The sequence below is a fragment of the Zootoca vivipara genome, chromosome 7 (assembly GCF_965207765.1).
Source record: "Zootoca vivipara chromosome 7, rZooViv2.hap1.1, whole genome shotgun sequence".
NCBI classification, from domain to species: domain Eukaryota; kingdom Metazoa; phylum Chordata; class Lepidosauria; order Squamata; family Lacertidae; genus Zootoca; species Zootoca vivipara.
The window spans coordinates 51,016,241-51,028,764 of NC_142590.1; the positions used below are offsets into that span (position 1 = coordinate 51,016,241).

Sequence of the window (12,524 nt, forward strand, 5' to 3'; positions counted from 1 at the left end):
GGAAAGAGATGTGACAGGCAACCCAGCAAAGGACAATGTGGTGTGGTTGAGAAATGTAGAGAGTAACACCACTAGGACCATACAACCTGGCGATCAGATAGGGAGTCATGTCTCTCGAGCTCTCTAGGGCCTTGAAACTGATGGGCACCAGCCTACCATCCACATTAGAGTGAATGGGAAGGCCTTGTTCATATAGAAACTCTATATGTGCACTGGAGTTTCCATGGGCCTTGTTTGAATATGAACCTTAGAGCTCTGTTTTCCAAACTGCAGTACAATGATCCACAGTATTTGACCCATAAAGTTCACATTTCAGAGCACTTCTTGTTCTCAGAGACAATGTTTAGTAATAGCTTGTGTTTTGGAAAGGTTCCCCCTTTTATTTTTCTAGCTGAACTTTGCACTGACCACTGCTGAGAATTACACCGAGGGTGAATTTATCTTAACAATGTAGCGGGCAATCTGTGTGCATTTTCTACTTAATGCAGTTTGGGGTAGTCTTTCTCAAAGAACATTTGTTTAACTCATGGGTGGGTTGGGACCCCGTACTGGATTGCAGCCTGACTGACCAAAGCTGAATTGAAAAAGCAACATTTCCACTATGTGAGAATGCATGTTTAGGTGAAAAATGAGTACCAGGTTTGAAAATACTGTACTGCAGATGCACGGACTATGTGTCAACCATTGCGTCTAGACTCATTAAATGGCTGAAGTTAAGGATATTTAACTGGTCACTTTACAGAATCAAGATATACCAACAAAAGCATCCCCCCCCCAATCCACATTCCATTGAACTAAATGGAACTAAACTCATTCATTGGTTCTAATCCATATACTCCTGTCGGTCTTGTGAAAAGATCTCCACCTGGAACATCCAAAACAGATGGTTGCTGCATCCAACTCTGACAGTGGCATAACACTCACCTGTTCCGTTTAGAGGAAAGGAGGGTGCTATATTCAGAATTATAGTGTACATCTCCTTGAGATGATTCTGTCAAAGGTGATTATAGATATTGTATTATGTTATGAATGACCCTGTAATTTACTTTTGTAAAGCAACACTTCCTTAGACCTTCACAGTCACACAGAGACCAACATTAAGCAAGGAAATGCAACTCCTGAGTGCAAAACCATGATTTTTATTAGAAATATTCTGGTATAAAAATGATCATGCTCTACACATCGTCATCGAATAATTCATAAACATCCAGGCACTGAACTTTTGAATTTTTTTGTGTGTTTTTTATCTTTTTTTTTGATTGGTCAGTACATTAAAGCAGACATATTTCAATCCATATGATCATCACATACATTAATTTACCACCTATAGAAATCAGCACTTTGAACACAGTCTAGGTTTTGTTTTCACTTTTGTTGTTGTTGTTGATGGTTGTTGCTTTTTTTCCCAAGGAATTTTTTATTTTATTTTTGCAACACAGAATTTGATAAGGAGGAGAGAGGGAAGACAGAAGGGAAAGCAAGGTGGGAAAAGAGTGAAGAGGTCAGAAGACAGAAATGGAAAAGGAAAAAAATAAAAAATAAAAAATAAAAAAATGAGAGAGAGAACAAAAGACTCTTCACAACCACAAACCATCTCACTATTTTGAAGGGGGGAAGAATAAAAGGGATTTTTTTTATTTTGCCAAGATACAGGAATTTTTTTAAAAAAACAAACCCAAAAAGTTGCTAAAGGTCTGTCACCTTCTTTCCACCTGGCGTGATGTTCAACCCCATTGGCCTCTCCCTCCAATGGAAGGCAAATATTTCACGTGGGGTGGGTTGATTGGTTCTTCCCGCTACTGTTGGCCATCTTCCAAAAGAGCTCCAGCAGCCCAGCTATCAGAAACAGGCACCCTTGATGAATTCTTGGAATCACATTTTTTTCTTGCACCCTCTCCACCACCATGACGTCATCTGTGCTGAGGGGCTCAACTCCACTTTCTTGTTCCTCCTCTTCAGCAGCCCTTTTCCTGTGGCCAGTTGCCACTGGCTGGTTTTAAATCGCGTGGTTGCTATAGCTGACATAAGTCTGTTTGGTAGCCAGAGCTGGAAGGCGAGAAAAGCCACACATGAAGCATCATTCATGAACTTTCTCCTTCCCCCCCCCCCAATATGGAACCTTGCACTAACCTTCACACTAGACCTGGAAAGTGCTATGTTCTCTGCCTCTCTTTGGCTAAACTAGAGGTACCAAAGAGGTGAACTTGGGCTGCCTCTGCCTTTTAATGGCTGAAACAGTAAGAGCTGGCAGTAAGAGCTGTTCGGCAGTGGAATTTGCTACCAAGGAGTGTGGTGGAGTCTCCTTGGTAGCAAATGCTTTGATGGTGAATGCTTTGAATGCTTTGATGGTGTTTCCTGCTTGGCAGGGGGGTGGACTGGATGGCCCTTGTGGTCTCTTCCAAATCTATGATTCTAAACCTAAACACAGCACAAAGCAAGAACAGCTGCTTAGACTTAGTCAAATATGGACATTCTTTAACCTCCAGGTCACTATCCTTCCCCTGTTCTCACAGAGGTCTGACTTAATGGTCCCGGACTGACTTTTAGACCATTTTCGGCAAAGAACCTACAGATCTCTTAAAGAGACCAGCTCATCTTGGGTTGAACTGCCTTCCTCTGTATTGGTGGAGATAAGAAAAGCCCAATCCAATAAATAAATAAATCCCCCAACCCTAACATTGTGGAGCCTGGCTTAGTCCTGGGGAGAATTTTTCACAGCTCAACCCCACCTATTAGGGGAGAATCAGAGAGACTGATAGAACTGAGCAAAGGCAATGTAAGATTCGTATGAGCAGTAGTGTTTGGAGAATAGGGCTTGCACTGAGCAATTTACTTCTCCCCTGGGGTGTAATACGCATTAAACTGCAAAAGATAAAAGAAGGGAGAAAAGAAAAAAGAAATCATTTCCCTGGTTTTACTTCAGGCACTGGAGTCTGTCATGAGTTGCTCTTAATTAAATACCCACTTCCAGACAGGAAGCTGACTTTTGCAAGATAACAGATTAACCTCCCTTATGGACATTAGAACAGGAGAGCCGGTCCCCTGATCCTCCTCATATTACTCCAGATAAAGAAGGGTGGAAATTAGTCACATTTTGAGTACCAGAAGGCTTAAAATGGATGGGTGGAGCAGCTTCAGTCTTGTGATAGATTTCACATGTAGCCACACTAGCAAGGAGTCTTCTCAAAGTTAATGAGGGACAGAGACCCAAACACTAGATATTGCTGCTGTCTCCTTACCTGCCTGGTGTGCTCTGCAAAAAATAAAAAAATAAAATTCCCAGTGCTAATGTGAAAACTAAAGGCCAGTATTGTAATGCTGATGTTAAAAACTTTGGTGCATCCACATTTGGGATACAGTGTGCAGTTCCAGTCATCCAGTCTCAAATCTGAGCTGGGAAGGTACTGAAAAGGTTGACCAAATTGGTGAGGATGTTGGAGCATCTTCCCTATGAGAAAAGGCGTGTGTGTGTGTGTGTGTGTGTGTGTTAGAAAAAGGAGTGTGTTACTAAAGGAGGTGGGGACCTGAGATATGTTTATTATGCAGACATACAGTTTGTGGCTCTGAGAAGCAGGCTCCTGAATTAGTTGGACCTTTGGTCTGATCCAGTGGGGGAAGGTCTTATGTTGTCATGTGATCTAGGCAAGTCAACTCTAGATGCCAACACAAATCGAGTTTTAAAAAGCAGACTAGAATTTCCTGGTGTTTTTTTCTTATTCTGCAACCACATCACTATATACAAGCCAAATTCTCTTTCTCTTACTAGCTCTGCAGCGGTGGACTCCTGTCACTCCCCATATTGCTAACTGGCAGAGGGGTGCCAGTATTTAATTTCTAACAGTGCACCATCTATGCAGCGTCCCTGGGATCTCCCCAGCCCCCTGCCTGACAAGGCTAATGCAGGCAGCACAAGCTGAATGGTGCTGCTTTTTCTCCACCTGCGATGATGCCTCCCTGACAAATGAACCTTATTGAAGATTTCAGGCACTGTTATCCTCAGATAACGATTAGATGGGCCATAAGAAATCAGAGCTGACAGCGCTATTTGTTAGCCACAGTGTTTTCATAGCCAATCTGCCTGCAATCAAGCTCTGTAAATTATTTATTCTCTTGTTTATTTAAAGATACGTGGCCTGCCACTGACAGAGTGAAAAATGTCCCTTCCTTCCCATGCTGACAACTCCAAAGCATCTCCTGTCCTTGGTGTTAACAATGTGATCAGTCTCTGATATTCTCCCACAAGCTGCCTTGGCATTTGTATAGCCCGTCATGCCAGCTTACATTTGGGCTGAGTTGTCGCATTCCAAACGTGAAGCACATGCGAGTACAAGGTACCGCAGGCTGGAAAATGGCTTCGTTCTCTGTGTTGCTCACTAGTGAGCTGCTTTTCACTGCCAAGTGCAGAGAAACAGGTCCAACCCTTCCTAGCACTGAGGAGTGTGGTGACAATGGAAGATGACAAAAAGTCATGGCTTGACCAACGTTCAGCCAAGCCCCAGAGGCAACTGTGAATGCTGAGTCTCTGGTAGATGTCAGTCAAATTCAACAAATGTATACTTTTGATAGATAGCAAATTTAGGGACCAACTACCACAGATCTGAAAATTTCTAGACCATAGCTGCCAAGTTCTCCCTTTTTTAAAGGGAGATTCCCTCATGCTGAATAGGCTTCCTCACGAGAAAAGGGAAAACTTGGCAGCTATATTCTAGACAGGCAGATTCGGACCATTGGAATGTAATTGCTAGAGAGCATGGGTGCCAACTTGAATAAAATATTGGGGGCCCAGGTAAGACTCACTCCATATAATCAGTCACATGATGTGTCTGATCAGTCACATGATCAGTCACATATAATCAGACACACAATTTGAATGGCAATGCCCATCAACCTTAGGGCCCCCCAGCCCCTTCAAATATTTTATTGAGGGGGCTGAAGGGACCACTGCCCCATTAGTTTGCTCCTATGGTAGAGAGAGAGCTCTGTGTGATGTCATTTCCTGTTTTCAGTGGTAGGAAGAAACGAGAAATATAAATCCTTCTTCCTCTCTCTCTCTCTCTCTCTCTCTCTCTCTCTCTCTCTCTCTCTCTCTCTCTCTCCTCATTTCTTCAACCAACAAGAGGCAGATGTGTTTCTGCTTGCCTGAAACTGGTTATATAGTAAACATCAGTATTTTACTTGCATGCTTTTTACTGCTGCCTTTGCTGTGAACCAATGCAAGAAGATTAAGTGAATCTAATTTCAAAACTTACTTTACAAGCCTGGTTAAGCTGCATAGGAATGGAAAAGCCAGTTTACTTTGTTACCTGGACATGCTCAGAAAGGGAGACTTTGCTGCCAAAGCTTCTATTTTGCTTCCAAGAACAGGATTTTAAAATTATGTTTAGTCCACATACATGGGAGACTGGAGTGATAAATTGCAATTAATATATCCTCTCCTGCCCATCAAAAGCCATCCCACAGAGTCATCATGTCTGCATTTTACCTTGCCTCGACCCCCACCTGGGCCTTTCAAAAGTAAGTGGCCTACCAGGGAACAACTTGGCTTTTCTGGTACAGTGGTACCTCGGTTTACAAACACAATTGGTTCTGGAAGTCTGTTCTTAACCTAAAGCGTACTTAACCTGAAGCGAACTTTCCCATTGAAAGTAATGGAAAGTGGATTAATCCGTTCCAGACGGTCTGTGGAGTACTTAAACTGAAGCGTACTTAACCTGAAGTGAACTTTCCCATTGAAAGTAATGGAAAGTGGATTAATCCATTCCAGACGGGTCCTCGGAGTACTTAAACTGAAAATACTCAAACCGAGGCTTACTTAAACCGAGGTATGACTGTAAACATACGGTAATAGGTTCCGTTGTTCTAAATAATGCCTTATTATTTAGAACAATGTGCTTATGTTGCCACTCCTGCCGCCCCCACCTCACTTTGCAAGATGTTGAGGGCTGAACTTCTAAAGCAGGGAAACTCTCCTATTCAAGTGAGTTCCTTGCATGGTTTAGAAGAATTGTGGAAGAGAAGGGTTCTAAATTACTAGGGGTGCCCACTGAGGAGGAAGAAAGGCAGCAAAGTGCCCAAGGGGGGAGGGGTCCCTGGCATTCACCTCCACCCCAACTTCACAGTCCACCGGGGGAGCAACACCTGCCCCACCCTGGGTGCCCGCAAACCACGGTATACCACTGAACAGCTCATTACTACTCTTCCCTGCACAAAGTGGTAAGAGGAGGGGAGAGGATGACATGAGTCTCTGCCATCTGCTCCATTTTGTATGCAGAGCCCTTTCCCCATGGTCTGCATATGCTAATTATGCATGATGCTCCTAGCAGTTAATTTCTGCATGGGGGCCCTTCTCTTTAATCCCACATCTGTATAGACTGGCTATGTTTACTTGACTTGACAGGAGGGTCTTCTCCCTAACTTCAAATGTGTTCTCTTCCTGATTATTTCTTTCTGTTTTAAGAATGCCAAAAGAGCCCTGTGTTTTGTTTCCCACAATGACTAACCAGAAGCTTCTGGGAAGCTGACAAGCAAGGCATAGCAACAGCATCCCCTGCTATTTGCCCCCCTCCAGCACTTGGTGTTCAGAGGCGTACTGCCTGAACACGAAACAACACTTAGCTACAGACTAGTGAATAGCTCAGTCCAGTTTGCATTTAAAGGCAAAATGTGAATTGAAACACAGTCATCCTTTGCAATTCATGCTTTTCTGAATTTTGTAATACAGTTTGCCAACCAACTCAGGTGTACAATAATACATATACTGTATTAACAGGATAAAAAAATTCCTTCAGTAGCACCTTAAAGACCAACTAAGTTTATATTTTGGTATGAGCTTTCGTGTGCATGCACACTTCTTCAGATACACTGTATTAACAGGAGAAAGTCCTGTTACTCCACCGTGACCTCCCTGCCAATTTAGATACAGTAATAGAACTGGAGGCCTCTCGACTGTCTTTGGGTCCAGTGTTGGAACAATTTGATCAGATACTCCCTGCTGATGTGGATAGATTCCTCCAAGTAGGCAGGCCCACCACTTGCCTCCTTGATCCATGCCCATCTTGGCTGATTAGGGCATGTCCAGACGTCGCGTGGATCCCTCTGGTTGAAATTATCAATTTGTCCCTTGGCACGAGGACATTCCCAGGGGAGCTGAAGGAAGCAGTGGTGTGTCCACTCTTAAATAAAACTTCATTAGATCCTATCGAATTACAGTGATACCTCGGTTTAAGTACACAATTGGTTCCGGAAGCCTGTACTTAACCCAAGGCTGGCCCTATGGCCAGGCTGGGTGGCGCAGGGCGCCACGGCGCCGGCCCGCCAGGGGGGCGCATCACAGCTGTGCCCGCCTGCCAACCGCTCTTCCACGCAGCAGTGCCCTTGGCAGTAGCGCTGCGCGCTGAGCCCGCCCGCCGTGCAGCAGCGCCCTCGGCAGCCGCGCTGCACCTGCCCGCCCGCCCGCCGTGCTGGGAAATGGGACGAAGGGTGCTGGAGTGATCCGCCGCACCATGGCACCAGGGCGCCAGAGGTGCTTAAGACGGCCCTGACTTAACCTGAAGCGTACTTAACCTGAAGCGAACTTTCCCATTGAAAGTAATGGAAAGTGGATTAATCCATTCCAGACGGTCCGTGGAGTACTCAACCTGAAGCGTACTTAACCCGAAGTATGAGTGTAATTGGTTCTGGAAGTCCCTACTTAACCTGAAGTGTACTTAACCTGAAGCAAACTTTCCCATTGGTGGCAAAGTTAAGTGTATGATACTGTGAATGATACTTTCTTTAGCTTGTCCTGAAGTGTATGATACTTTCTTTAGCTTGTCCTGAATCTATTGTCAACCAATTTCTTTGGATGATTCCAAATGAGAGAAAGAGAATACTCTCTGTCCAATTTCACCACACCATGCATACATTTATAAACTTGAATTATTGATATGCCACTTTTCAACAGGTTGTCAAAGTTGTTTTCAAACATCTGAATCTGTGTTGTATTTTTCTTATAAACTATAAAGCCCCATGTTTTAGCCTTTCCACAAAGATTACTCCATGGCATAAAACTCAACACACATTGACCACCCTTGGCTCAAAACAAGCCATGCCTTACTACAGGCCTGCATAACCTGAGTTTTCTTTAAATTGGCTTTTATTATGATTCATAGAATCATAGAATCATAGAGTTGGAAGAGACCACAAGGGCCATCCAGTCCAGCCCCCTGCCAAGCAGGAAACACCATCAAAGCATTATTGACATATGCCTGTCAAGCCTCTGCTTAAATACCTCCAAAGGAGGAGATTAATCTCCAAAGAAGGAGATTCATCTAATAGCTCTCAATAGTTGTGCAACGATGCGATTGCAGGATACCAGATTCACACTCCACATGCATGGTAACGATAATGTTACTATAACTTTGATGTCTAATTTGTTGGATGTTTGTTCACATACTATCTAAAAGCATCGCTAGCTGATAAAATTTCACCTCTTCAGATTGTTACAGTTTGAAGAGGGAACAGCTTTAAGAGGCTTAAGAGTCTCATCCAGAATCGCCCCTAAGGAAAAATGTTAATACTCAAAATGTGTTGTGCAATAAATTGGCCTTCTGTGCACCTTTTGAGGCCTCCCTGCTTGCTTTCCCACATTTGATACCTTCCCTTATTTCCTTTGTTTATTTAGTTTGAAGGATGGCAGCCTTGTCCCCTTAAATCTGTCTCTACACTGATGCCCAGTTGTTTTCAGTGCGGGTCAGAGATATACTAAGGGAGCTTCACACATAATCAGCCAAAGCAGGCCAAAGTCAGGAAGCTTTTGTAATGGCAACAGTAATTTACAGGCACCTAGCACCTTTCATCTTAAGATCTCAAAGTACACAGTAAAGGCAAGTTTATTGATATGGGTGACTCATAATCCGATTAAATGGAAACCCACCAGCAGACTGTTAGGGAAGCTGGAGGAAGACAGAAGAGAGGGACAAACACTGAGGATTAAGCCAGTGGAAATGTAGCTATTAAAACAGTACAAAGCTGCTAGACAACCTCCTCCCTTTTAGAGTTTGGTTACTATAGAGAGAGTCACACAGTAGGGGCTTGCATAAGCAATGCTCGTGGACTGTTAGGCCAGAAAATACATTTTCTCGGATTCTCTGTAAGCAAAAGGTCTGAAAAAATTCTAAGATGGAGCCTTTTGTTCCCTGTGAATCTTCCTGCCTGCTGACTGCTCACAGCTTTACGGATGGAGAAGTGGAGGACCTCTGCTGGGCCATCACCACCCCGTTTCCTCCAGTGTCTGCAGCAACAGAGTAGATCTGTAACATGCCCCAGCAGGAACTTTAGACAGCAGGGACACTAGTACTATGTTTCTTGCAACCTTCAGATGCCGACAGCCACCTGACAAGCATCGCGGCAGCAGGATGAAAAGAAGAGAGGCTTTTGCAAGAAGGATGCTAAGGACCCAGAGCAAGGCAAATATGAAAGGAGGGTGGGTTGTCTTCTTTGTTGATGTGCATCTGGTCTACAAAACATGCAGGAGGTGCCCAAGGCCTTTTGCCTCACAGTAGACTGTTTTCATAAGAGGAGATGAGAAATTCAGTATAAAAGAGCAGAATTCTCCAGTTAGCTCTGCCATTCATGCAGCTGCCGGTTGTGGTATGGAGGCAGGAAGAAAACCACAGTGACGCTCCAGTGCATAAGGCCACATGAGTTATTTATTATTATATGACAGCATGTGCTATACCAGTGGGATGAGTTGGAAGAGCTTTTGTAACCTCATATGGCTCACAGCCTACAGCTATTTTGTCCACAATCTGTGCTGGCAGTAAATTTTTCGGGGGGAAAGAAAAGAAAAGAAAGACAAATGGGAGGTTTTCCCATAGATGGGAATATTCCCCCCCCCCATAAATTCACAACCATGAATTAATATGATGGAAGATCCTGCTTGGACTACTGCAATGCGCTCTACGTGGGGCTACCTTTGAAGGTGACTCAGAAACTGCAATTAATCCAGAATGCGGCAGCTAGACTGGTGACTGGGAGTGGCCGCCAAGACCACATAACACCAGTCCAGGAAGACCTGCATTGGCTCCCAGTACGTTTCCCAGCACAATTCAAAGTGTTGGTGCTGACCTTTAAGGCCTTAAACAGCCTCAGTCCTGTATACCTGAAGGAGCGTCTCCACCCCCATCATTCAGCCAGGACACTGAGATCCAGCGCCGAGGGCCTTCTGTTGGTTCCCTCCCTGAGAGAAGTGAAGTTACAGGGAACCAGGCTGAGGACCTTCTCAGTAGTGGCACCAGCCCTGTGGAACACCCTCCCATCGGATGACAAGGAAATAAACAACTTTCTGGCTTTTAGAAGACATCTGAAGGCAGCCCTGTTTAGGGAAGTTTTTAATGTTTAATGCTGTATTGTGTTTTTAACATTTGATTGGGAGCCGCCCAGAGTGGCTGGGGAAACCCAGCCAGATGGGTGGGGTATTATTATTATTATTTTATTATTTTATTTATATACTGGGAGTGCTGCTGCTGCCGGTAGTGCTGTCTATTCTCCTGGGATAGTTTTGACAGGTTTCCTTCTGCCTTTGATATGAAGGGTCTGATTCATAATGTGGTAGGATATGTATGTTCATTTTAAATTGCAGAGAATGGATAATTTTCAGCAAGCTTCTTTTGTTACTGGGGAGGCCATGAAAGAAGATGGATCGTTTCCTTACAAGTGTTTTTCTGATAAAATATCAAAAAATATGTGTGACTCATTTAGGAAGGGTTATGCAGGCAAGTTATTCCCAGCTCCCAAAAAGCTACATTTAGCAAAATCTAGAAGCCAGTGACCCAAACTTGCACCTGCTAACCCTTTCTAGGTGGCATTGCATGCATATCAAGCAGTTGGTCCCTTACCTCTCTCGCCCTGACCCAGAAACTCCAGTGGGTACAGAATGCCGTGGCGAGGCTCCTTACGGGGTCCCGGCCACAGGATCACATTCATCCAGTGCTTTACCAGCTGCACTGGCTCCCGGTGGAGTACAGGATCAGGTTTAAAGTGCTGGTTTTGACCTTTAAAGCCCTACGGGACCGCCTCTCCTGGTATGCCCCGCGGAGGACCTTAAGGTCCACAAACAACAATATTCTGGAGATCCCGAGCCATAAGGTGGCTAGATTGGCCTCAACTAGGGCCAAGGCCTTTTCAGTATTGGCTCCAACTTGGTGGAACGCTCTTTCACAGGAGACCAGGGCCCTGCGGGATTTGTCATCTTTCCGCAGGGCCTGCAAGGCAGAGCTGTTCTGCCTGGCCTTTGGGTTGGATTCAGTCTGACCCCTGTGTTTTCCTCCCTCATGGTTTTGATTTATGGACTACTTAAAATGAGGCTGCATCTTTAAATTCTAAATTTTAAAATTGTAGTTTAATTTGTATGTTAATTAATTTGTTTTCTTTTATGTCTTATTGTAATTTTATTGGTGTTAGCTGCCCTGAGCCTGGTTTTGACTGGGGAGGACGGGGTATAAATAAAAATTATTATTATTATTATTATTATTATTATTATTATTATTATTATTATTATATCAAGACACAAGTGTTCAGGACTTATGTATGAAGAAAGACATATTGAAAACCACCATGAATAGAAGTAGCACATAGATGTAATAATGCAGTAATATCACTGAATGTCTTAACCCCAGCTTATTCTGCTTACCTAGATTTCTGTTCTTGCAGTGGCAGAAATGGGATGGGAGAATGAGGTGGGGGAGAAAAAAACCCCTTTCTCCATTGCACCACTAGGTGTGTGTGCAAGCAAGGAGGAAGTGTGGAAGTTCAAAGGGAGGCTAAAGGCAGAATCAGACCCGCCTGTGCTGCAAATGACATCATCAAGGTGTGACAGAGTCCAAACTGAGCTCAGAAGTAGCCCAACTATTTTCCCAATTGTGAGAAAAGCAGCTCAGATGTCTTTGCTAAATTCTAAGTCCAAGTGGGAGCATTTGCCCTGTTGCTAACTCAGAGAGGGGCTGAAATGGAAGAGCATATTGAGACACTTGGCAACAGAGCATGGGTATTGAATTGCTCTCAAGAAAACTTCAGCTACTGGTTCAAGTGTCCATTTATGGAGAGAGCTGAACTTGGGCTGCTGCCAAAAACGGAAGTTCTGCTTTGAGTTTCCCTTCCCTTTCCCTTAACAGATAGTGCAACTCTCTCCCCCCAGCCCCAATGTAAGAACATGGGGAAATAACTATATGGGGGCTTTCTGGGAGTGTGTGTGTGTGGGTCAGCATGCTGCTGTGCCCTATAAAAAGTTCCTCTCTGCAAGTCCAACTCAATTACAGAAGTCAACAACATTACTGCGTAGCTGTCAACCCTCCCGTTTTTTTGCGGGAAAACCCCTTATTTCAATCCATTTCCCGCTGGCAGCCCAGATGGTAAAATATCCCGTAAATCTCCCGGATTTTAAAGGAAGCAGCTCCTCTCCCTCCCTGCCGGCCAGGGAGGCTCCACTCGGTCCCCGCCCCCCACGAGCGAGCAGCCAGCCGCCGTCTGGTAAAACATCTCGCTCG

At 44.3% G+C, this 12,524-nt stretch overlaps 1 protein-coding gene across 1 annotated transcript in view; it reads right to left on the reverse strand.

The window, feature by feature from the left end:
• Positions 1 to 1,120: 1,120 nt before the first annotated feature.
• The window catches only part of GRM4 (glutamate metabotropic receptor 4), a 38,846-nt gene continuing 27,442 nt past the window's right edge, over positions 1,121 to 12,524 (reverse strand). The window contains exon 3 of the mRNA XM_035122273.3: positions 1,121 to 2,046. Within this exon, the coding sequence (XP_034978164.3) occupies positions 1,997 to 2,046 (50 nt within the window). The 3' untranslated portion in view covers positions 1,121 to 1,996. The remainder of the gene's footprint in view (positions 2,047 to 12,524) is intronic.